General features: G+C 38.5%; 2 protein-coding genes across 2 annotated transcripts; both read right to left on the reverse strand.

Moving 5' to 3' along the window:
• Window positions 1–133: 133 nt before the first annotated feature.
• Window positions 134–6,291, reverse strand: LOC123500371 (zinc finger BED domain-containing protein 5-like). The gene is made up of 3 exons (XM_045249089.1): window positions 5,963–6,291; window positions 4,869–5,613; window positions 134–205 (listed from the first exon to the last, which is right to left on the reverse strand). Exons 1-3 carry the CDS (start codon window positions 6,139–6,141, stop codon window positions 134–136), a joined length of 996 nt encoding a protein of 331 aa, XP_045105024.1. The 5' UTR covers window positions 6,142–6,291.
• Window positions 6,183–25,620, reverse strand: LOC123500372 (methyltransferase-like protein 24). Its single transcript, XM_045249090.1, has 6 exons — window positions 25,444–25,620; window positions 17,936–18,052; window positions 16,563–16,746; window positions 16,296–16,360; window positions 15,797–15,811; window positions 6,183–6,311 (listed from the first exon to the last, which is right to left on the reverse strand). Exons 1-6 carry the CDS (start codon window positions 25,612–25,614, stop codon window positions 6,183–6,185), a joined length of 681 nt encoding a protein of 226 aa, XP_045105025.1. The 5' UTR covers window positions 25,615–25,620.
• Window positions 25,621–26,578: the final 958 nt, after the last annotated feature.

Below are 26,578 nucleotides of genomic sequence, written 5' to 3' on the forward strand. Positions count from 1 at the left end.
TGTTGCCGCTAGATAGAAAATAAGTGAAAAGGAGTGGAAGACTCCAAGATGGCGGAGAAATATGCCATTTCAGCATTATTACCTTCGTCCTGTTATAAGTGTAGCTCTGATTCTGGAGACCCAGCAAAATTCATTAAATGTTGTCTGTGTAACCGGTGGGCTCATACAAAATGTGTGAATCTGGCACGGATAAATCTGAAAATATCTGCAACAGGAGATATCTGTGTGATGTTTGCTTCATTGAGGTGTCGGCTCTGAAGAAATTCATCAATGATGTTGAGGAACTTAAATCTGATTTGAAGAGCATTACTGCTAAAGCTGACAAGATGATGGCAATAGTTGATAATAAGATGGCAAGAATGGAGGAGATAAGTATCAAGGTCGATGAGGCAACAGAAGGCTTGGCGGGAGTTGCTGAGTCGCTGAATTCTGCTGATTCGGAAAATTCCATACCTTGGCAGGATGTGAAGAGGAAGAGGAGAATGAAAAAGAACCTGCTTGTTGTAGGGGTAACTCAGGATTCTGAAGCAAATCTGAAGAATGAAGTTTCTCATGCTTTGGATGGAATGCAAATTAATGATACAAAGTTTGCTCATGATGGCAAAAAAATAGTGATGAATTTTGCCGATGAGAGTCTGAGAAATGAGGCAGCCCAGAAACTGGAGAATGTTGAAAAGTTGACAACTAAATCTGTTCAGAAAATTAAACCCAAGATAATGCTATGTAATGTCCATAAGGAAGAGACTAAGGAGGGTATCATTGATACAATTATTGCAAGAAATGACTACCTTCAAGCAGTTCCTGATATCAAGTCAAAGATTGAGAATATTTTTTGCAAACCAGCAGCAGCAGGGGGCACAGTTCATTACATCATGAAATGTGATCCAATGATAAGACAGTTGTTGCATCAGCATCAGGACAGGATTAAGCTGGAATGGGGAGTTTACCAGGTTCGCGACAGGTATCATGCACTTATCTGTTACCATTGTCAAAGGTATGGTCATACTGAGGCAAACTGCAATGCCAAGAAAAATGGTGAGCATCCCGTTTGCTTTAAATGTGCAGGCAACCACAAGTCCAAGGATTGCACATCTACAGAGAAGAAATGCATAAACTGTGTGAGGTTTAAGAAACAGAATACTGACCACTCGGCGAATAATAGTTGTTGTGTTGTGTTGGAAAGCGAGATTGACAGGATCAGAAATATTACAGATCATGGCTACTAATGATGTGAGCTCTATGTTGAAATGTGGTTTATGAAATGTCCAGTCAGTTGGAAACAAGACAATAGAAATCAGAACTTTAATTAATGATGAAAATCTGGATATTCTTGCTTTGACTGAAACATGACTGAGTGAATATGATATTACGAAAATTAGAGAAATGACCCCTGACACTCATACATTTGTGCACATATCAAGGAATACGATGCAGACCCATACAGACTACATGAGCCAAGAAATAACCTTGACATGGGATGTCGAGTATTTGCAAGATGCGCACCAAGGATTTACAATAAACTGCCAAGTGATATTAAAGGTTGTGCCAGGATCGATATCTTCAAAAAGAAATTTAAGACATATTTGTTAAAGGAAGTTTATGATCTTAATGGCATGGAAATCAAAGACAATTATAGATGCTAGTTGCTTTTGAGGGAGGCTCTGCTGAGCGCTGCCTCGCAGTGGAGCGGAGCCTTGAACAAACACCCCAAGTAACAAGTAAATACACACACACACACACACACACTGTCTCGTCAGAGACTGCAGCAGATCAAACAGTGAAACACACACACACACACACACACACACACACACACACTCTCTCTCTCTCAATCTTGATATTTTCGCTCATTTTCTGTTTTTTCCGTTATTCTGTTGTCCTGGACTTTTATTTCCTTATTTCTTTTTTTTTCCATCCTTATCGTATTTTGTAATGTGATGTATTGCTTTATTTTTTTTCTCTTTAATTACTTTTTTTCTATTATTTCCCTTTGTTTTGTTTGTGTTCTTTTTCCTTTCTCCAATTGTCCTGTAGTATTTTTTCCCTCGTGTCCTTCCTTCCCAATGTTATATTCCATGTGATAATTGGTTTCTCATTTTGTGTGTAATCCCTTCTCTCTGTTATGATTTCCCTTGGTGTTCTTGGTCCTTTGTTATGATCCCCTTGATCCACGCAATGTCCTTCCCGTGTGGAATGTTTGTGTGAGCGCAAGTAGTGAGATTTTGGTGTCTGATACTCCCTCCCATGCATGACGCAACTTTAAACTCGCGGGATTTTCAATATAAATTACATCCCAGTCTTAATTACAACTCAGTCTCAATTACAACTCAGTCTAAGTTACAATTCATTCAAAATTACATACAACAGTCTTAATTATAACAACTCAATCTAAATTACAACTGGTCTATATTATAACTCAGTCGAAATTACATCTGTCTAAATTATAACTTAGTCTAATTTACAACCTAGTCTAAATTACAACTCACTCTAAATTACAACCCAGTCTAAAGTACAACTCAGTCCAAATTACAATCCAGTCGATACTACAACTCAATCTAAATCACAACCCAATCTAAATTACAACTCACATTCTAAATTGCAACTCAGTCAAAATTACAACAGTGTACAATACAACTCAGTCTAAATTATAACTCATATTCTAAACTAGAACTCACTCTAAATTACAACCCAGTCTAAATTACAACTTAGTCTAAATTACATTTGTTTTAATTACAACTCAGTTTACATTACGACCCATTTTTAATTACAACTCAATCTAAATTACATTTCGGTCTAAACTACATCCCTCTATCTTAATTACAATTCAGTCTTAATTACAAATCAGTCTAAATTGCAAACTAATCTAAATTCCAACTCAGTCTAAATTAAAACACAGTCTAAATTACAACCAAGTCTAAATTACATTTAAGTCTAAACTACATAATTACAATTCAGCCTTAATTATAACTCAGTCTAAATTACAACTCAGTCTAAATCAAAGCTTAGTCTAAATTACAAACCAGTCTAAATTACAATTTAGTCTTAATTACAGCTCAGTCTTAATTTCAACTGAGTCAAAGTTATATCTCAATCTAAATTACATTTCACTCTTAATTACAATAGTCTAAATTGCAACTTAATCTAAATTACAACTTAGCCTAAATTAAAACTCAGTCTTAATTACAACTTAGTCTGAATTACATCTCAGTCTTAATTACAACTCAGTATGACTTACAACTCAGTCTAAATTATAATTCAATCTTAGTTACTACTCAGTTTTAATTATAACTCATTATATATTAAATCCCATAGTCTTGATTATAACTCAGTATTAATTACAAATCAGTCTTAATTACAAACCAGTCTAAATTGCAACTCAATCTAAGTTACAACTTAGTCTAAATTGCAACCTAGTCTAAATTCAAACTCAGTCTAAATTACAACTAAGCCTAAATTACAAGCTATAGTCTAAATTACAATCCATTCTAAATTACAACCTAGTCTGAATTACAACTCAGTCTTAATTACAACAGTTTAAATTACAACTCAGTCTAAATTACAACCCAAAATAAATTACAACTGTCTAAATTATAACTCAGTGTAAATTACATTTCAGTCATAATTACAACCCAGTCAAAATTACACCCCAATCTAAATCACAACTAAGTCTAAATTACATTTCAGTCAAAATTACATCCCACAGTCTAAATTACAACTAAGTCTAAATTACAATTCAGTTAAAATCACATCCCACAGTCTTAATAACTACTCAGTGTAAATTACAACTGGGTCTATGTTACAACTCAGTCTAAATTACATCTCAATCGAAATTACAACTTAGTCTAAATTACAACTCAGTCTAAATTACTACCCACTCTAAATTACAACTCACTAAATTATAACTAATATTCTAAATTACAACTCACTCTAAATTACAACCCACTCTAAATTACAACTCACATTCTAAATTACAACTCAGTCTAAATTACAACTCAGTCTACATTACAACTCAGTCTAAATTACAACTCAGTCTAAATTACATTACAATCCAGTCTGAATTACAACTCAGTCTAAACTACATCCCAGTCTGAATTACAAGTCAGTCTAAATCACAACCCAGTTTATATTACAACGCAATCTAAATTATATTTCAGTCTATATTATAACCCAGCCTAAATTACAACCTACAATCTACTTTACACAGTCTTAGTTAGAATGCAATCTAAATTACAACTTACAGTTTGAATTACAACTCAGTCTAAACTACAACTGCCTTTCTAACAACCTACAGTCTTAGTTACAACTCAGTCTAAATTACAACTTCGTTTGATTTACAACTCAGTCTAAATTACAACTTTCTTTATTGCAACCTACAGTCTTATCTACAACTCAGTCTAAATTACAAAACCCGCAGTGTAATTTACAACCCAGCCTAACTTAACATAACCTAACACAATAAAACCTCACACAGAAACACAACTAACAACTTAACCAATGCTAACTACCTAAATTCCAACTCAGTCTGCATTACAACCCACAGTCTAAATTACAACTCACAGTCCAAATAATTACAACTCAGCCTAACCTAACCTAACCAAACAAAAACACAAAAAATAGAAAAAAAAGATGACAACTATTAACCTAACTTCTGCTAACTACATTTAAGAGATCACGTGTAGAGTTTTCTCGCTTATATTGTCAAATGATGATGTGATTTTTTTTGTGTGTGTGTGTGTGTGTGTGTGTGTGTGTGTGAGTTTTTTCGCTTATATTGTCAAATGATGATGTGATTTTTTTTCGTGTGTGTGTGTGTGTGTGTGTGTGTGTGTGTGTGATTCACTGTTTGATCTGCTGCAGTCTTTTCGTGCCCCAAGCATCGCTGGTGCTCCGTCAGAACAAATGCTGAAGCAGTTTGTCCATGAAAGTTCTTCCTCTTTCAAGAACTGGTCAACCATTTGAAAAATATCTTCTCCTGTAGTGGTTGTTGGCAATGCACGACAAAAGAGAAACTCCTCTTCCAGATCTACTGGCCCCTCATACTTAACATAAACTAACAGTTGGGCGTTATCACTTACGTCTGTTGACTCATCTAGCTGCAAGCTAAAGGCTCCCTTGGCCTTGATGCGATCTACTACTTGGTGTTTGATATCAAGTGACATGTCCACTATTCTCCTGCGCACAGTGTCATTTGACAACGGGATAATTTCCAGTTTTCTTGCTACGTCTTCTCCACACACCGTTTTTACCATGTCAATGGCTGCAGGCTTGACGAGATCTTCTCCAATAGTGTGGGGTGCTTTCTTGTTTGAAATTCTCCATGCAACCTTATATGATGCCAATGTGGCTTGCTTCAAAGCCACTACTGCTGGATTGTCAGGTGTCTCGAACCTTTGTCGTTTCAGAGCAGCTTCTTTTCTTTCAAAAAAAGCTCTCTCTTGGAGAGCATGTTGAGGGTGCTTTGAAGTCAGATGTCTTTTCAACTTATTAGATTTCAGCGACTCATTTGACAGAACTTCGCAGCAGATAACACACTGAGGCTTGATGATTCCATGATCAACGATGTTTGTGAATCCGAAGTCTAGGAAGGCATCCTTGTATGATCGTTTCGCCATTCTGAAAATAACAAAAACAGACTCTGTAATTTACAAATGGTATGTAAAAAGAGACAGACACAGACAAAAACAGAGAGAGACAGACACAGACAAAAACAGACAGAGAGAGACAGACACAGACAAAAACAGACAGAGACAAAAACAGACAGAGAGACGAAAACAGACACAGACAGACAGTCAGACACAGACAGACAGACACAGACTTGCAATGTTTTCATCTCTTGCCATTGTAACCCGGGCGAAGCCGGGTATCCCTGCTAGTTATTATTATTATTTAGTAAATATAGTAAGTAGTATATGAAACAAGATATTATATAATTATACAACACACACACACACACTCTACTCACACAAATGACTGCAAACGGCACAACCTCCCTCGCCTGCGGTCGGTGGAAAATAGACACCGCGCGCGAGCATACACGGGCCCACTGCCAGTCCAACATACGCGTTTGATACAGGAGTCATTCCTGTCAGAGACACCATTACATGGGGCCCAGGAGGAGGGAGGTGGGGGGAAGATGAACATACATAACAAAAGTAATTTGTGGTTAAAGAAGAATAATTCAATTAAGCAACTGAAATACACTGAAACACTGAAAGCATGATAATGTTCCTGTGTCCCTGCGACCCATCAAAATTGATCTCGCGACCCATAGTTTGAGAACCACTGGTGTAGCTGATGCGGGAGTAATGGGCCTGGCAAGGGAGGGAAGGAAGGATTTGGCGGGAGACTCTGGGCTAAAGTAAACAAAGGCTGTGATTGGCCGAGGTGGGGGCGCGGCTATGAGTCACGAGAATACTCGCCGCTGATTGGGGAGCGCACGGCGAGGCTCAGCCGCACCTCCCTGCTCTTGGTACCTTCTTGCTCGCAGATCGGAGAAGTTTGTCGCGCGTTTTTTTACGCATTATCACTCCACTTTGAGGCTTCGTATAGGTACCCATATGGTCGTATTTCACTTGGCCGACAATTTTATACGACTTTTACACCCTTCAACAACATGATCCCGCCTTTAACTCCCTGCTGTTGGTACCTTCTGGCTCGCAGATCGGAGAAGTTTGTCGCGCGTTTTTTTACGCATTATCACTCCACTTTGAGGCTTCGTATAGGTACCCATATGGTCGTATTTCACTTGGCCGACAATTTTATACGACTTTTACACCCTTCGACAACATGATCCCGCCTTTAACTCAATTTTCGTATTTTTGAGGGTTGGTACCCTCTGGCTCGGGGCGCCTCAATTGTAAAGTATCTTTATATCTATAACCATTAACCAGTGCTGCTTTAATGATATTTTTGACATAATTGGTTTACATCTCAAGTTAGTGTGTGTCTCATAATATTTTTAGCTACATATATTTACAGTCTAGAATGTCTGTTTCATTAGATTGAGTAGTGTAACAATGTCAGTGAGGCATATATGAGCACTGGTTAACCCCTTCAGTACTGGGACACATTTTTACCTTGAGTTGTGGGTATGATTAGACAATTTTGTTAACATTAGGAATGGTCTATGAAGGCCAGAAGATTAATAGTGACAGTCTTCTTTATTTTAATCCCCACATAAGTTTCTGAAGCTGTATAAAGTCAGCAAATAGTGAGCAGAATAAATATGGAAATGTTTTGTGGTATTGAAGGGGTTAAGTGTACCTGTGTGTGATGACTGATTCCTGAAATTGACACTGAAATTGGGGACTGTCCCCGGAAACCGGGGACGTCTGGTCACCCTACTCCACACGAGCTTCCAAACAACTGCGGGCCGCGGGGTGGTTTTGGTGTTTTGAGAGGACTCGGTGTTCCCGAGTTCAGTTAGTCTTTTCGGTTTGATATGCCTTCGGCCGCAAAAAATGTTGCTCTATCAAGATTATTACAGAATGTATTCCTTTATAATATTTAGAGGAGAAACAGTGCTCTCTGTTGAACTATATGAAGAAATTTTTCCAACCAAATATGTAGTTGAGACTAGTAAAATATGCGACAGCATTGAAACCGCGACTGTGAGTATTAAGCTTATAATAACAGTTTTGTAGAGTGTGTATTACCAGATCATATGGATAATGTTAGGATAAACACTTGGAATTAATGTTTTGCAGTACAAAGACTCAATACCTCAAAATTTATTATATGAATTTTAGAATGTGTCTCTCTTGCGAGCTGGCTGGCTGTATACCGAGTCGCGTATTAAAACAGCCAGCGATCAATGGCAACCCAAGAATATCCAACATCGGGAATTCATCCTTGGCTTTTTGGTTCAGTATATGTGTGTTGTGTTGTGTTGTGGTGTGTGAACTCCCTGCCTCATTCTGTATTTCAATTCCTACGACGACTTCATTGCAGAGGGAGACCTCCACACATTTAGTGATTTCTTTTTTATTTAATTAAGTAATTCATTTATTTATTTAATTAATTTATTTATTTTATTATTATTTATTTATTTATATATTTATTTTGTATTTATTTATTTATTTTTTATTTATTTATTTTTATTTATTTATTTATTTTTTATTTATTTATTTATTTTTTATTTTTTTTATTTTTTTTGCTGCCTCTTTTTTTTTTTTTTTTTTTCCTTGGCCAGTTTTTCCCTGGTACATAAAAAAGAGTGAAGATAACTGGGTGTTCTTTCCTGCCTTCCCTCAAAGTATTCCCTAGACAGTTCTGTAGCTTGCCTTGCAGTCCTTTCAATTTCCAGGAGTCTTGAACAGCACACCAGCAAAGATTTTCATATATTTGTTCTATTACATTCAAGTTAGTGGAATAGTGCAACCTTTTCTGTCCTGAGTGATGGTGTTATGTCTGATACTTTCAGCAAGTCTTCTTGTCACATGCAGGGAAAATAAAAGGAATTAGGATTGATGGATAAGTAGGTGGATAGATAGATAGATAGATCATATGACAGATAAGAAGAAAGATATGCATGAGAAAATGTTAATATTCCTGTACTTATTATCAGTTCTTTGTGGTGTATTGTAAAGAACAAACAATCATGAACAGAGGCGGTAGAAATAGAGAAGAAAAGGAATGTAATAGTCTGCCTCTTAGATGCTACCTCGTTTTTATCTTTAGCCGCGGAAGATGCAAACACTCGCTGTGAAAACTACCTAACATTTACTGTTTTGACAAACAACCATTGCTGGACACGATAATGATAAAGAAAGAGCTCGCAATAACCAATACATTGATATCTGAATTTTGTATAAGTATAGTATCTCATTTATGATATATAGTTATAGATATTTTATGCTTGGTAGACACGTACTGCCGTCACAGACAGCTGCAGTGGTGGTGGTGGTGGTGTAGCAGGGCATACGGTAATGATGCAAGGACGTTATATTGATGGAGACGCCGCGCGCCTATCCCGCTGTTCCCCCCAAAAAATAAGGAGCCAGGGGGCAGAGCTTATGGGGGGTGGGTGGGCGGAGCTTACAATCACAGCTTACACCCAAAACATTGACCTCTCCTGTGTTAAGCAGTGTGATGGTTTAACTAATGTAAACCACATTATAGATTGTTAAATATGTCAGGTAGACCTGTTATTAATGGTGTAAGTCTGAAATAGCTGCAATATTGAAGGAAATACAGCAGGACGTTTCTGGGAGAAATTGTGGCAAGAAGATTACTTTTTCTCGTTTAATGCATGACAAGGAACAAATAGTGAAGAAAAAATTCAGTGATGCTTTGCCAACGCACAGTGACGTGAAATTGCACATCATGCTAAATAAAAGCTAGAGAGAGAGAGAGAATATATCTTAGAGAGAGAGAGAATATTAATTAATGTATATATCTTAGTGAGTACGTTTTTTTTTTTATGTAGGAAAGAGGGCCAAGGGCAAAAAAAAAAAAAAAAAGATTAAAAAAAGGCCCACGAGTTCTTGCTCTCAAAAAAGTGTAAAAGCATCAGCCAAAGTTGGGGAGCAAATGCCCCGATACCTCCCCCTTAAAAGAAGACAAGTCGTAGGAAGTTGGAAATACGGATGCAGGGTGGGAGTTCCAAAATTTGCCAGTGAAAGGGATGAATGATTGAGAGTACTGGTTAACTCCTGGCAGCATTAGAGAGTTGGACAGAATAGGAATGAGAGGAAGAAAAAAGCCTTGTGCAGCGAGGCTGCAGGAGGGGGGAAGGCATGCAGTTAGCAAGATCAGTAAGCAGTTACCATGAAAATTGTGAAAAGATAGAAAGAGGCTGAAGACAGTTAGTCAAAGGAGGGGAGTGGATTAGACAAAAATCTTTAGATTCCACCCTATCTAGTATAACTGTGTGACTGGAACCCCCCAAACATGCAAAGAATACTCCATACAACGGCGGATAAGGCCCCTTTACAGAGTAAGCAGTTGGAGGGGCGAGAAAAACTGGTAGAGACGCCTCAGAACACCTAACTTCATAGAAGCTGTTTTAGCAAGAGATGAGGTGTGAAGTTTCCAGTTAAGATTATGAGCAAAGGACAGACTGAGGATATTCAGTGTGGAAGAGGGAGACAGTTGAGTGTCATTGAAGAAGAGGGGATAGTTGTCTAGAAGTTTGTGTTGTGTTGATAGATGGAGGAATTGAGTTTTTGAGGCATTGAAAACTACTGGATTTTTTCTGTCCCAATCGGAGATCTTAGAATCGAAGAATCTTAGACAACAGTCAGACGTTCTGTGGCGTCCCTGCATGATCTGTTGACTTCCTGAAGGATTGGTCATCTCTGAAAGAACATAGAAAGATGTATGTTGGTATTATCAGCATAGGAGTGGATAGGGCAAGGTCATTAATGAATAAACGAAAGAGAGTGGGTGACAGGACAGAACCCTGAGGAACACCACTATTAATAGATTTAGGAGAAGAACAGTGGCCGTCTAGCACAGCAGCAATAGAACGGTCGTAAAGGAAACTTGAGACAAAGTTGCAGAGAGAAGGATAGAATATCGGTGTCCTGCCACTTTGAGGCATCAGTCTTCGATGTTATGATGTTGGTTTCGATCACAACGCCTCCCTGAGTCTGTTCCTTGCCAGTCCATCTCTCTTGATTCCTGTTCACTTTCGTAAAATAGTTGTCCCAGTCTTCCCAAACCATTAGGGTTTCGAGTGGCGTCTCTGTTGGAATCCCTGTCTATTCCTAAGTTCACCATATATCTTTAGTTTACTTAGGGCTGGGTACTGGCAGTTTCCCGTAGTGTCCGTGTGTGCCCCTATCGTTCATAGTAAGAAGAATTTATCGCCTAAAATACCTCGTGTTTTATTTTTGCAGTACTTTTTGCTAGTCATTTTGGTTCCCTCCCGGTTTTCACAGACGGCTCTAAGTGTTACTGGTGTTGGTTTTAAAGTTATATTCCTCTCCTTTTGCCGTGGTGCTAGTCTTCCGGTCGCTGCTTCAGTGTTTACCGCGGAGCTTTTTGCAATATTTTTAGCTTTGCAGATAATCTTTACACTTTCAGTTGCCTCCTTTATTATTTCAAGTAATTCTGGAAACATGCTTCCCTCTTTGCAGTCATGTACAACCGCTGTTAATCCTCTTGTTTTCTCCGCTTTCAAGCGGCTATACAGGTAACTCGATTTCCATGTGTTTGATTTATGCTTTTTTGTTATGCGACCGAAAAATATTATAATTAATTCAATTTGCGCGATTGGTTTGTTCATACGCGATTTGGCTCAACCGCATTTTCAAACTGAGCGCACCAGATTCAATTTCAAACTGTGTGCCAGAGAGTTCCGCAGCTAGCCGATACGTGTTTTTTTTTTTTTTTTTTTTTTTACGGTAAGGCCTATAGCGCCTGTAGGCACACTTGAAGAGTGTATGGGAAGCGCTGTTCAGCTTCCGCCCATTAGTAGCGCAGGCAATTTTATTTATAGTGGTACCCATATTAGGGCCCATATCACCGCCCAAGCTCATCTTGAGTGTAACCACCTAGAACCTGGGTATCATGGTGATATGTAGGTAACTTTAAACCACTCGACAAATGGCAAAGTGTTTTAAGGCTGTACGTGGTGGGATTCGAACCTACGTGTGGACGTCTGCCCGATCCCAAGCTCACCACTTTATCCACTATGCCACTGCCTCCCTATGTTGGTACAGACAACCTCCATAGCAAACTCCTGCTCACATACCAACCTTCGTAAGATAGCATCCACAAAGATTCATTGCTGTTGCTGGGTGGAGGTTGGTAGCTCGCCTAAAAGTGCTCATTGGCTGCCAGGAGCTGGATCCAAGAAACTTTAATAAGTCAGAGCAACCTCCTGCCATGAAATGGCATCCATGAATGCCTGGAGGGACGGTAATGAGGTTGCTCTCAGGTTGCTGGTTAAACCACCTCTCCAGGTTGCTCTCAGGACAGTAACACCACCTCTCCAGGTGGTGTTACTGTCTTATATATGCATTTATGTTCACAAAACATTTCTATTAGCTTTTTACAAACCTTGCCCCCAAGAAAGGATTGTTTTATAATACATAAAGTGAAATCTTACATGAAATACCAAAAAATAAAGGAGAGATGAGATCAGCCACAGACGAGGCGGAGACTCACGGCGACTTGGCCGCTTCTTCTTCTTCTTCTTGTGACCCTTTTAGCCTGGCATATTGTCTTTCACCACGAAAGACGATAGGTGACCAACAGTTTGGGTTTATGCCTGGAAGAGGAACAACTGATGCTATCTTTGCTGTTAGGCAGATGATGGAGAAATACTATGGGGAAAAACAGAAAGTTACATCTGGTATTTATAGACTTGGAAAAAGCGTACGATAGGGTGCCGAGAGGAGAAGTATGGAGGTGTTTGAGAGAAAGGAATGTGTCGGAGAAGTATGTTGGATTAGTACAGGATATGTACGAGGGGGCAACGACGCAAGTAAGATCGAGCGTTGGCCTGACAGAAAAAATTTACGTTGCAGTCGCATTACATCAAGGGTCTTCTCTAAGTCCGTACATCTTTGACTTAATAATGAATGTTTTGGGCCAAAATATCATCACACCAGCCCCTTGGGATAATTTGTTTGTGGACGACATAGTCCTAATCGATACCACCAGAGAAGGAGTAGAAAGAAAATTAGAAGCTTGGGGAAAAGAAATGGAGGATAGAGGGCTAAAGATGAGCCGAAAGAAAACAGAGTATTAGGGGCCAGGCAAGATAATGAATGTTGATAAATTGTTAAATTGTGGGCTGGTATAATGAGATTGTCTCGAGTACAGGTTGGGTAGTTGTGCTGAGACTTTAATGTTGTATTTGTTCTATTGTGAATATTGTGTTGTAATTTGTACATATATATATAGCAATTTGTAATTTGTTAATGTCAAAAAGTTTAAGTATACTATTATTCTTAAATAAAAGGTTGTGTGTGTTCAAATAATCACTATTTGTTATAATACGTATGATTTTCTTCTGTAATCTGAATAAAGGTAAGAGATGCGTAGGATAGGTGGAGCACCAGATGGGATAACAATACATTAAATGTGGCAAGACATGGGCATTATAGAAGATTTTTGAGTACATAGTTAGGCATCACATTTTTTATACAATATATGAGATACATTTCTAGATAATTTAAGAATTAAGTTAGTTATGTGACTTCTAAATGTCATTTTATCATCATAAGTTATGCCTAAGTGTGTGTCTGTTTGTTATTTTATATTATCATCATGGTAATTAAGAGGTGGAAGATTATCATAGACTTTGTTAGTAAATATCATGTAGAATGTTTTATCTAAATTTATTGTTAGTCTGTTGCTGAGACACCATGAGTATAGTGTTTCTAGGTCAACGTTTGCTATGCGTATGATATTGTTAATATCATCTCCAGTAATGTATAGGGTCATATCGTCTGCAAAAAGTAAAGTTTTTAGGTTTGTAAAAATGTTAGGAAGATCATTTATGTAGATAAGGAAAAGGATAGGACCTAGTACACTGCCCTGTGGAACACCATATGAAATTATACTATGTATATATATATATATATATATATATATATATATATATATATATATATATATATATATATATATATATATATATATATATACATAAATAATTTAATAGATTGAGTTCTATGTGATAGATAATCAGAAAACCAATCAAATATTATTCCACGAATACCATAGTGGTGTAGTTTCATTAGTAGAATATCATGTTTGACTGTCAGAAGCTTTGGAAAAGTCTATGTATATACTTAGTAAATTACTTTTTGAGTCTAGGGCAGAAAATATTTCTTCATTTAAAGTTTTTAGTGCATCAAATGTACTTAGTCCACTTCTGACGCCGAATTGTTTAGGATTAAGAATACTTTTAGTCTCAAGGTAGTTCATTAAAAAACCCTTCATTAATTTTTCAAAAATCTTAGAGAATGTACTTAATAATGAAATAGGACGATAATTACTTGTGACTTCTTAATATCCTTTTTTATGTATTGGTATTACAATAGCATGTTTTAGTTGTTGTAGAAATTTACCCTAATTTACACTAAAAGGTGCGTGCAACATTGCAATCACAATATACATCAGTGGTTCTTAACCTTTTTACTACCACGCCCCCTCTAGGAACTTCTCTTTCCCTCCACGCCCCCCCTTGCATCTATAGACAAATTTCACTCCCAGATTTAAAAAGAAAATTGAAAAAATGGCTTTTTAGTCCATTTACTAAGCATGAATTACATTAGTGAGATATTTGACACTGCTCTAAGCTACCAGATCTTGAATACATGGTTAGTGAGATATTTGACACTGCTCTAAGCTACCAGATCTTGAATACATGGTTAGTGAGATATTTGACACTGCTCTAAGCTACCAGATCTTGAATACGTGGTCGAATGCTTGAGAGTGCACAACGTAAAATGAGCTCTTGTCATGAAAATAACCCATAAATGGAAAAACTTCTACTTTTCACCTGAGGCTCGTGCCTCCCTTGGAAATCACCCATGCCCCCCTAGGGGGGCGTGCCCCCTAGGTTAAGAACCACTGATATACATCTTTCGACGTTCTTTCAGAGACGACCAACGGGAAGTCAACAGATCATGCAGGGACGCCACAGAACGCCTGAATTCTGATCTTTCTAAGGTTTCTCATTGGGGCAGAGAAAACTTAGGAATGTTCAATGCCTCAAAAACTCAATTCCTTCATATATCAATTCGACACAACCTTCTCGACCCTCTTCTTCAATAACACTCAACTGTCTCCCTGTTCCACACAGAATATCCTCAGTCTGTCCTTTATTCATAATCTTAACTGGAAACGTCACATCTCATCTCTTGCTAAAACAGCTTCTATGAAGTTAGGCGTTCTGAGGCGTCTCTGCCAGTTTTTCTTGCCCCTCCAACTACTAATTCTATTCAAGGGCATTATCTGTCCTTGCATGGAGCACTCTTCACATGTTTTGGGAGGTTCCACTCATACAGCTTTATTAGATAGGGTGGAATCAAAAGCTTTTCGTCTCCTCTCACTGATTGTCTTCAGCCTCTTTCTCACCGTCGAAATGTTGCATCTCTTTCTATCTTTTATCGCTATTTTCATGCTAACTGCTCTACTGATCTTGCTAACTGCAAGCCTCCCTCTTCCTGTGGCTTCGTTGCATAAGGCTTTCTTCTTCCTCGCATCCCTATTCTGTCCAACCCTCTGATACAAGAGTTAACCAGTACTCTCAATCATTCATACCTCTCACTGGTAAAGTCTGGAACTCCCTACCTGCTTCTGTATTTCCATCTTCCTACGACTTGACTTCTTTTAAGAGGAGGTTTCAAGACATTTGTCCCTATCTTTTGGCTAATTCCTTTCAAATCTTTTATAGAACCTGAAGTTCTGGTGGGTCTTTTTTTTCTAATATTTTGTTGCCCTTGTTGCTTCTTGCGTTAAAAGAAAAATCTATGTACGTTTTTTTTCTATGTAGGAAAAAAACAAAACACCGGCCAAGGGCAAAAAATAAGTATGAAAATAGAATAAGGCCCACTGAGGTGCAGGTCCCTAAAGAAGCTAAATAAAAATACTCTTGGAAGGGAACTCCTAGGATGGTATAGTTGTTTTTTTTTTTTTTCAACTTTATATTTTGCATGAAGAATGCATGTGTAGATAGATACATGTAGTTTTGTGTGAAGGAAGAGAGATGTGTTGAGAAGACAGGCCGTGACTGCCCCCTTATGTTGTGTGACACAAAGAGAAACGTAGGTTACTCTCATGATATCAAAACCTCGTTGTGGAATTATTCTTACCTCTTTTCCCTACCACTTACTTGAGTCCTTTGAAGCTGTTTGGACAAGTTTAGTGTTTATATTTTCTCTGTGGTTGTGATACACGAGTAGTGACTTTGAGGTTGTAGCAATAGAAGTTTCACGAATTACTTGAATTCGTTCGTTTTTATCCTTCACATGGTTCAGTTTTAAGAAGTGCTGCGTTTGAAATTACTTAAGAAATTAAATATTTCTAAGGAAACCTGTACGGTCTTAAGTGTTTAATGTATAGTAACAATACTTATCTTGATTTAAATAAAAAAAAACTAATAAAATGCAGGACGTTTCTTGTAACTCATTGAAGATTGGAGCATCTGACTGAATTTTACAAACTCTATTCTTGTAATTTGATTATCTCCAGCAATGAGAGTGAATGAAAGCAAGGAATTGTGGACATTACCAGCTACGGTCTTGAACCCACACTATTTCATAACAGCAGGAGCGGTGTCTCCCATTCACCACTCTTCCACCAGAGAAAGGATTGATAGCACTGTACATTACCTTGAAGCCAAAACAGTCCAATAGTTGAAAGTATTTCCAGAATAACCTATGGCTTCTCCCAATTTCTGAAAGAAGGTTTTGTGTTATACTTGTGCAATGAACTATGGAAAGTGGAAAAGCAAATTAATATGAAAAGTTGGCGAAGCATCAAAACGTTTTAATCTGGTCACTTAAATAGTTTCCTAAATAAAGTGAACGGCTTTTTGACTAATTCCGTGAAAAGAATTTAACTTGCTATATATAATGTAGCATTTACGAAAACATTACCTGTGATTTTTCCCCCAATGTGCACCTCCATTGCTATGAATTTAACATTTTTAAGGAGATTAGGTGTTTCCTCAAGAACATCTCGAAAGAAGCGAAGTTCACTTCCCTCTACGTCAATCTTGAGGATATCAATGATGCTGTTGAGATGACCAAGCCCATTGAGAATGTTGCAGTAACGGTTCGTCTGCAGATAATACAGTGTTTCATCAATATCTTAAAGTATTCCAATACTCGAGTGTTGGCTGTCAAACACATATATTTCACATTTATCCACAAAAGTTTCTTGATAATGCTACTGAACTGCAAGATGTTACAATCGAGAGGTCACTCCTGTTGAGTAGAGGAAGCAGACAACTAGAGGAAGCACACAATGGGGAGTAGTCACTTGCAAACTTTCAATGATTCGAGTACAGCCATACATCCTATACATGTGTGGTCATACTTCGTACATAAAAATAAGTATGCAGCACATTTGCCTCACCAAAACTGAGCACCCTTCTGGACATGTGCATGTGTATTTACCATACACATGCACAGATTTTGTTATTTTATGGCCGCAGCAACAGTCATATATTGTTAGGAATTAACTGTGTTCCTTCTGGGAAAGGCCGTCACACTCAAGACAAGCAAAAGGGAAAAGCACAAAAAAACAATGCCTCTCTCTCTCTCTCTCTCTCTCTCTCTCTCTCTCTCTCTCTCTCTCTCTCTCTCTCTCTCTCTCTCTCTCTCTCTCTCTCTCTCTCTCTCTCTCACAATGTGGGACAGGTCCACCTGCCTCATAAGGAAGGCTGGGGTGTGGGGTCCTGCTGTTTGTGTGTATGAATGAGTGTGTGAGTGCTGGGAGTGTCAGACTGCACTGATTTAAAATAAAATAAATAAATAAATAAATAAAAAAGAAAGCAAAACAAAAATAGCACTGTGGTCAAGCCCATAGCCTGTCTTTTCCCCCACTTCACTTCACCACTTTTCTTCCCGACCCCTTTCTCTTGCCTACCTTTCTTTTCTTCACCCTTCTTCATTAAAAAAAAAAAAAATAAACAAAATCCCACATTCTACCTGAAGATGTTCCTGAAGAGGAACGAAACGTCGCTATACAAACTCTACTTTTGGACAGCTCATCGGGGCTCTTACTGTTCAAGAGAAACAATTAATTACACAAATAGAAAAGACACAGCAGAAACTTAATAATGCTGAAGTTGCTCATGCCTTTAATATTGTCTGTGAGACAGAATATATATATATATATATATATATATATATATATATATATATATATATATATATATATATATATATATATATATATATATATATATATATATATAAATTTAACCTAGAAGTGTATCTGCATTTTGTGGCAAATTGTATATTACCTTTACTTTGAAATTTGGTCCAGTCTTGTTGAAGTCACTGATGCCCAGGTTGAAGAAACGTATGTTTTCTGTTCGGTTGTGTGTGTCTTCTTTAATTGTCGGATCAAAAGCAAACACCTGAAGGGAAAAAAATTAATGGTTCTATAGGATTTCTTCCAAATTCGTTATTATTGTTATTACTATTATTATTATTATTATTATTATTATTATTATTATTATTATTATTATCATTATTATTATTATTGTTGTTGTTGTTGTTGTTGTTGTTGTCAGGAAGGGGCAGCAGGGGTCAGCCCAGTGAGAGACGTAGCCACCCGGAATAGTGGCGCGAAACAGGGACCAGGTGTTTTTGGGGGGGGGGGGGGGGGGGGGGGGGGGGGGGGGGGGGGGGGGGGGGGGGGGGGGGGGGGGGGGGGGGGGGGGGGGGGGGGGGGGGGGGGGGGGGGGGGGGGGGGGGGGGGGGGGGGGGGGGGGGGGGGGGGGGGGGGGGGGGGGGGGGGGGGGGGGGGGGGGGGGGGGGGGGGGGGGGGGGGGGGGGGGGGGGCCCCCCCCCCCCCCCCCCCCCCCCCCCCCCCCCCCCCCCCCCCCCCCCCCCCCCCCCCCCCCCCCCCCCCCCCCCCCCCCCCCCCCCCCCCCCCCCCCCCCCCCCCCCCCCCCCCCCCCCCCCCCCCCCCCCCCCCCCCCCCCCCCCCCCCCCCCCCCCGCCCCAATGGGGGCAGAACAACCAAGGGAAACCGGTTAAACGTAAATTGGGCTACCCAAACCTCCGGCCTTCTTTTGGGGAAACCCAATTGGCGGGCAGGGGAATTTTTAACTAGTCCTGCTCAAGCCTCATTTCCAGGAAGGCCCAAGTACCTGGTACTCTAAGGGAAGTGCAGGTACCAAAGGCCTTAAAGCCGGGAAATTGGGGAAATGATTGAACCAGGAAGGTTTTTCCCAATTTTGACTTGAAGGGAAACCTCAACCGAGGAAAAGGTTTTTCCGAAAGGAAAGGTTGGTGGTTCGAGGGATGCAAAGTTAACCAAGGAAAGGGTTTTTCCGCAACTTAAAGGTCCTTGGCTGACTTAACCTCCAAAGCCAAAATTTTTCCCAAATTTTCCTGGTACTTTAAGGGAAAAGTCAATTATCTATCAGTGAGGAAATAATTGGTTGGGTATCTGGCTAAACAGAAACCAAAAGGAGGAAGGAACTAACACTCCCAAACCTTTCCTTTAATTAATTATGGTTATCATTTTATATTGCCCAAAATCCCTTTTTAATTAGATTTGTGTGGTTAAGTAGTAAAGTGATTAGGTAGTAATTAGTCCGGTGGAAAAATTTTGGGTATGTTGGTTCTAAAAGTTGGTGTGGTTGTAGTTTAAAAGGAGTTAAAGTATAAGTGTATTTTTAGTGTGTTGTTGTTTTGTTGTTTTTGGAGTAGGGTGTAATATTGGGGGAAAGTGGTAATTGTTTAGTGCAGTTGTGTGGGCCAGATGTTTGCGTAGGGGTATTAGGCGTTGGAGTGGGCCAAGTAAGAAGAGAGGTTGCGTAAGTAGGTAGTTCCTTTAAAGGTTTTTTGAAAGTGGTAATGTTTACCAACCAGTTGTTTGCAGCCTTTTTTATGTGTTTGTATAAGTTTTACTAAATTTGGGTTTCCCCCTTCCTTAACAGGTTTAGAGTAGCCACCTTTGGGGTTAAGTAACAAATTATTAAATAAAAGTTTTTTTTTTTTTTTTTGGGCTTTTGGGAATTTATCTTCTTTTAACCTTTCTTAAAGCCCCCCGGGCAGGCCTTGCCCGAGGGGAAACCCAACCTAACTTCAGGACCGGGAAGGATTCGAAACCCGGCGCAGACCTCCTTCCCAAACCCCCAAATTTCATTTGAACAACCAAACCCGCTTGAAAGAAAGTATCCCAACCTCCGCCTTTTTCATACTCCAGGGATTTCCTCCAATCCTGCGCCCGTTCATTTCCGTAACCGCTGCCCTCGTTAATTCTCCCTTCCCTTGAAAGCTTGGTGGAAAAAATTATTTTCCCTGGTTGGTTGTTTAAACCAAAGGGCATAAAGGAAATCCCGGAAAAGTTTTCAATTAAGGAAAGGTTGGTTCTTTTGAAAGTTCCCTCGATATTAGTGAGGTTAAATCCGGCCACAACTTAAAGGTCTCTTGGGATTTCAGACAACCCCAAAGCCAAAATTTTACTTTTCAAGGAAATTTTAAAGGGGTAATTTCTTTCTTGGGTTTAATTTTCCGCTCTTCCAATGGGCTAACCCAAAATTCTTTTGGTTTATTCTTCTTGATAATCATTTTTTTTTGTTTTGATTTGAGGTTGGGTGAGTAATTGTAAAGGAAAATTTTTAAATTTTAAAAGTTTATATTGTTTTGTGAAGTTTTTTGGTTGTTTTAGTTTAGAAATTGTGGGTGAATTTATGCAGGTAGTGAGGTTGATATTTTGGTTTTCAAGCACATATTTGGTCATGATTTTCATAATTTTGCATGTGTAATGTGTTGAACGTGCGGTTGGGGTGTGTAGTGGTGTGGTTGTATGGTTGTCAACCAAAGTCTTCCAGGTTAAAGTTGCCAAAATTTTTAACCCTTAAATTATTAAACAAAACCCTGGTTTGTTTTTCCCTTTGGTTTCTTCTTAAACCTTATTTCTTAAAGGGGGATGAAAACGCAATAATGTAAGGGAAGATAAACAGCCATTTTTTCCCAGTTACAAAAAACTCACTTGACGCAAGCTTTACCGGGTTCCAGTGCCATTATAACTCCGGCTGGTCCATTGCGCCCGTTCATCCGTTCAACGTGTGTTAATTTTTTGAAAGCTTGGTGTTGTTTTCAAAAATTCTTTCCCTTTGGTTGTTAAAAGGGAATTTCCTTGTTTTGGGTTTTCAAAAATTTTATTTTGAGAAAACTCCCTCGCATGGTTGCGAATGAGGTAAATAGCCAAACGTCAGAAGGTTTCCCATTTGGAAACAAGGGGAAACCTTTTAATTTTTTACTTCCAAAAATTCCCCTATGTCGTTCTTGGGTTTAATTTTCCCGTTTCCTGCAAACCCAATTCTTTGTCGGTTTAAGTCTTCTTGGGAAACAAATTTTTTGGTTTTGATCTTAATTGGGGGCAATTGGTGGGACCCTTTTCTTCAAAATTTACACCCTGGGTTCCCAATCCTTTGGAGATTTCAAGTTTGGAACATTCGTTAAATTCTTGAGGAAGGCTGTATTTGTTTTCAATTAAAAATTTCAAGACATTTAACCTGAAGTTTGTTAAGTCCTGTTTTCTCGGTTCCATGGGCAACCAAGTGTAGGTGATTGCCAATTTCCCAAACCACCCAAATTACCCTTTTCTTAAAAGAAATTACCCGGGTTTCTCTTTTTCAAAGTTTTTGCTAATTGTTGAGTTAGCCTTTTCAGGTAAAAAACTCAGTTATTGCCAAATGCAAACTCTTTGCCAAGGCCATTAAATTTTATCCTGGCTTGGCTTTTTGGTTGATCATTAAGGGGAATTAATTTTGAAATTTCTGATTGTTTAATTTTAAAATTCCAATTAAGTTTTTAAGTGGAACTTGGTTTTGTTTTCAAAGGATTTATTTGAGAAAAAACTTCAAACTGGGGTTGTTTAGGAAGCTTTACAATTGCAGGAAGCCACCTTTTGGGAAAAGGGTGTGAATCCCTTTTTTTTCACTTCCAATTCCAAAACTTCCAAACCATGGCGCTTAAAATTAAAATTTTGTTTCCGTGCCAAACCCAACTATTGGTAATTTTTCAAGCTTCCAAGGGACAAGATTTGGAAAAGGTGAACAAATATTTTCTTCAAAAACAAATTTGGGAATAATCTTTGGTTTAAGGGAAGAGTTAAAGGGAATTATTTACCCCCAATATAAAATTGGCACCTTAACCGAATTTAAATCCTGTTTCCTCCATAGGTTATGTCAGTTTCTCGAACCACCCAAGACTTTATTTTCTAAGGGGAAATTGCCGGGCCTTTTTCCAAAGGCAAGGCGTTGAAAATACCTTTCAAACCTTTAAGTTCCAAACTCGGCTTACCAAGAGCTAAATTTTTGGACCCGGTTCAGTTGATTCATTAAACAAACAAAAAAACAGTTGTTTTTTAGAGGATCAAAGGAAATATAATGCTTCCTTACCTAATCATTCTTACAAAAATTGCTGGGATTTTTGGTTTTTCCACACTTCAATTTTGTTTTTGGGATTTGGAATTGGAACTTTGGGTTTACACAGGAAGGAAACTTCAAACCGGCTGAAGAGGGAAGAATTTTAGTCACTGCCAACCCAACTAACCGGTAATTTTTGCCCTTTCAACCAGGTTTTCTTTCCTTTTCCACAAACAAATTTAATATCTTTGTTTTTAAAGGAATTTTTACCCATTATTCACATTGGCCCGTTGCCCGCAATTCCAATTTCTGTTTCCTTTTTATTCATTTTGCAAGACTTTAGTGTTAAAAAGGCGGATTTATGGCCTTTTCCAAAACCAAGCCCTTGAAACCATATCCTTCCCACCTTTTCACATTACCCTTTCTGGGGTAAAAGGCTTGGTTTTGGCGGGGTTGTTATTAACAAAGAAAACCAGGTTGTTCCTTAGTAGTTTGGCAAACTTTTTCTTACCTTTAACCACGCTAATTTGGGTTTTTCCAACTTTTTTTTTTGCCCTTTTGGCTGGCCCCTTCCCTTTAAAAAAAAAAAAATCCAACGGCGGGGGAAGTTCGCCCACAACGCCGCTAACCACGCCTTCCTTTAAGTTTTTTCCTTGCGCCCTCATGGCCCAAATGCTCCCGGTTTTAGGGTTTTCCACTTATTAAGTTCCGTTTTGGGCAGGGCCAATTTCTGGAATTTTCCCATAATTGAGACTTTGCCAGTTAAAACCCCTTTACGTTTTACCAACCACCCTTGAATTCCTCTCCTCCCCTTTTCCTTCTTTTCTTTCCTTCTTTCTTTATTAAAATTATTTTATTATTATTTTATTTTTTATTTTAAATTAATCTTTTTTAACTTTTTTTTTGGTGGTTTTGGAAAAAAAAAAAAAAATAATAAGTAAACCCGGCCCTTAGTTTTTGGCCCATTTCCCTCTCCCAAACTTTCCAAAAACCCTTTCTGGGGGGTTTGGTTTGGTGGGTTGGTTGTTTTGGGTTGGGTGGGTTGGGTTAATTCTTTCTTCTTCTTCTTCTTCTTTTTTTAATTATTATTATATTATTATTATTATTATTATTATTATTATTATTATTATTATTATTATTATTATTATTATTAATATTATTATATTATTATTATTTATATTAAAAAGCCAAATTTGGGGAAAAAATGGTAATCTGGCCGGCCTTATTTTGGGCCCACCAAATTTAAAGGGAAAACCCCCCCCGGTGGGGTTTGGGGGGTTTTGTGGTGTTTTGGGTTGTGGGTTATTAATTTAAAATAAAATTATTTATATTAATTTTTATATAAAAATAATAAAATATATTTAAAACCCCACATTTGGGGGAAAAAGGAAACCTGGTAACCGGGTTGATTTGGCCCACAGGTTGAAAGGGACCCCCCCACCCCCAAACTGGCCATGGGGAAAAAACATGCCAAGGTTGTTTAGGCAAATCGTCTTTCATGGTTTCAAACATTATTTAAGGAACTTTTTATAAAGTTTTCCTTTCCACCAAGGAAATTAAGGGAAGAATTGTTTACGAATTTTTAGATGGCCCAATTTGTAAAAAGCCATATTCCCAACCCTGGAACTCTTCATTGCTGGCTAGGCAAGCGACGCCGCCGGTCCCGTATAGTACACGTCCAGTACAGGTTGATACATACTTTACATGTTCTTGACGAACTTTGAACGGACAACAGTACGCGGTACCCGACCCCTCTCTCTCTCTCTCTTTTCTCACACACACAACAAAATGGCTGCCTCAGAGAGTTTACAGTTTAAAGTGACGAAATTACCCTAAAAATGTGTTTTTTCATTTTCTACCCTGTTACCCTGATAGCGCTCAGATTACCCTAAAACAGGGTAATTACCCTGCACCTGGCAGCACTGGTCAACCACCTTTGTCCTTTATTCTGAGCAGTTGTTTATAATGATTGATGGTTGTATTATTGGTGGTGGTTTGAATGTTAGCAGGGTGTCGTTAGCGCGGGGTGTTTGTGTAGTGCCACGTAGGCGGGTGTGACCCGAGCTTCAGAGGTGTGTGAGGACAGGCTGGTTGGCAGAGCGTCCTGACCACCGAAGACAGCCACAACCAGTCCAGCTGACCACACGTTATCCCTCCCACCACCCAAGAGGGCGGCGGAGGATTTTGTTCCCCTGTTGTTCTTTAAGTTAAAAAGACAAAAAGCAAGTTTTGTGTATACTTTCTGCCTCAATAACCGTATCCTGTGATACCTTGAATGCTCGTTCCTGCGATTTAAGCATCAACTTGAAAGCCGACCAATTCATGACAGCATCCATAAAGCAGTGAGGTCACAATATCTAGAGACAACAGGAGACGCAGTCAGCTAGCCTCAAGGTCGTTGCTATGGCAGTCAGTGGTGCTTACTACTCATGCACGAAACTGAACTTCAAGGGGGGGGGGGGGGTGACCTTGCCGGTAACGCTTATATTGTTGCAGTTAAATAGGATAAGTCCAAACAATAATTACGAGTACATACCACATGCCACACAACGTGCACAGTACCTTCACTTACTGGTATGCCTAGACTAGACGTCTGCAGCGTTTTGAAGGAAGGAAGATCTTGCTAGAAAAACACCCAATAACATGCGTGTGTTTACTCTGTGTGTTCTTTGTTTATGTAAACTTTTTGCTATGGATTTGTCAATTAATTAACTTACTAACTGTGTGAGTGTGTGTGTGTGTGTGTGTGTGTGTGTGTGTGTTGGGGGGAATAAAACTTAATTGGATTTATTGCAGATAAGTATGTAGCAAGCTCTTGCGTTGTCCCTGTAATCCATCAAACTGTATATATATATATATATATATATATATATATATATATATATATATATATATATATATATATATATATATAAGAGAGAGAGAGAGAGAGAGAGAGAGAGAGAGAGAGAGAGAGAGAGAGAAAGGGTTTAATGTCATATTTAAAAAGCATTACATTCTATCCAGAAAACTTGAAAGATTAGTTACGGTATTGATATTGTGTTTCGATGAAATGACTTAGTCTACGTGTATGTGATAGTTCTATAGTATTCTGGATTTGATTTATTGTTCGTCATTACCAACTAACAAGGCATTCCCTGGTTAGGAAAAGTCACACTCACCGCACTTTTTCCTTGGCTACATTGCATTGCGTGCTTACTGTTGGTGAGAATGTATCTTGTTATGGTTAGTTGTGATTTAGTTTTCCCAAACACAGTGTTAGCGATTACTGAATAAGCAACAAAATTTACAAACCTCTTTTTTCTTAAGTACTGATCTAATTTCCTTTTACTATGGTGTGTGTGTGTGTGTGTGTGTGTGTGTGTGTGTGTGTGTGTGTGTGTGTGTGTGTGTGTGTGTTTAAGACAATATCAACCCACCTTGCAGCCCAATTTTCCTTCAGCCTCATCCTCAAAAGACCAATCGGCACCGATACCAAAGGAGAAAATGAGACATCTCCTTGGAGAGATGTTGAATTGCTTGTCCAAGCACACCCATTTGTCACCGTCTATTTTGGAAGTCTTATGATACAGGCGTCCTCCCAGCATCATCTGATGGAAGATTGTAACATTTGAAGTTATTAGAGTTTCCTTGGAGGTGGTGGTGGTGGTAGTAGTTGTGTTGATTATTAATGGCACTCCTAGTGTTGTTGCTGTGTTAATGATAGTCCTTTTCTGCAGTCATTTCAAGGGTGATGCACACTATGGGCACGGTCACGAGTCATGATTTACTCTCACAGTATTACATTCACATAATCAATGGGGACAGAATGCACAAATGTGAATGAGTCTTTGTGTTGTAACATGAGAACCAAGAAGAAATGAAACACGTAAGAAAGAAGAAAAAAAAAAAAAAAAGAAGTAAAAAAAAAAAGAAGGGAAAAAAGGAAAAAAAAATTTAAAAAAACCCCCCCTTTTTAAAGAAAAAACCAGGAAAAAAAAAACGGGGGTTTAAAAAAAAAAACCCCCAAAAAACCAAAAAAAAAAAAAAAAAGGGAAAAAAAAGGGGGCGGGCAAAAAGGGGGCGGGCCCCAAAAAAAAACCCCCTTTTTTAAAAGGGAAAAGGGAAAAATTTTTTTAAAGGAAAAAATTTTTTTCCCCCCTTTTTTTTTTTCCCCCCCTTTTTCCTTTTTAAAAACCTTTCCTCCCTTTTCCCCTTTAATTTTGGGTTCCCCTTCCCCTTCCCCCCTTTCCCTTTTTTTTTTATGGAAATTTTTTTTTTTTCCCCCCCCCAAAAATTTGGAAAGGGGCCCCCCCAAAATTTTTTTTTTCCTTTTGGGCCTTTTAACCCTTTCAACCCCCTTTTTTTAAATTCCTTTTCCTTTTTTTTAAATTTTTTTTAAAAATTTAAAAATTCTTAAACAATTTCCAATTTTTAAAATTTCGCCCCTTTTTCCCCTTTTTTGGCTTTTTTTTTGGTAAATTTTTTGGTTTTTTTTAAAAAAAAAAAAAAAAAAAAAAAAATTTTTAAAAATTTTTTTTTTTTTGGTTTTTTTTTTTTTCCTCAAATTCCCCT

The sequence above is a fragment of the Portunus trituberculatus genome, unplaced genomic scaffold (assembly GCF_017591435.1).
Source record: "Portunus trituberculatus isolate SZX2019 unplaced genomic scaffold, ASM1759143v1 PGA_scaffold_205__4_contigs__length_1045770, whole genome shotgun sequence".
Taxonomy (NCBI): Eukaryota; Metazoa; Arthropoda; class Malacostraca; order Decapoda; family Portunidae; genus Portunus; species Portunus trituberculatus.

Excerpts from the sequence above, each read along its gene's own strand:
- LOC123500372 (XM_045249090.1), bottom strand. The coding sequence starts at position 25,614 with ATGATGCTGGGAGGACGCCTGTATCATAAGACTTCCAAAATAGACGGT. Across the intron at positions 16,747-17,935 it reads GACCAAATTTCAAAGTAAAG|ACGAACCGTTACTGCAACAT; the intron begins GTAATATACAAT and ends TATTATCTGCAG. Across the intron at positions 16,361-16,562 it reads CATTGGGGGAAAAATCACAG|AAATTGGGAGAAGCCATAGG; the intron begins GTAATGTTTTCG and ends ACCTTCTTTCAG.
- LOC123500371 (XM_045249089.1), bottom strand. The coding sequence starts at position 6,141 with ATGTTCATCTTCCCCCCACCTCCCTCCTCCTGGGCCCCATGTAATGGT. Across the intron at positions 5,614-5,962 it reads TGCCGTTTGCAGTCATTTGT|AATGGCGAAACGATCATACA; the intron begins GTGAGTAGAGTG and ends TGTTATTTTCAG. Across the intron at positions 206-4,868 it reads GAGCACCAGCGATGCTTGGG|ATATTTTCAGATTTATCCGT; the intron begins GCACGAAAAGAC and ends CTCCTGTTGCAG.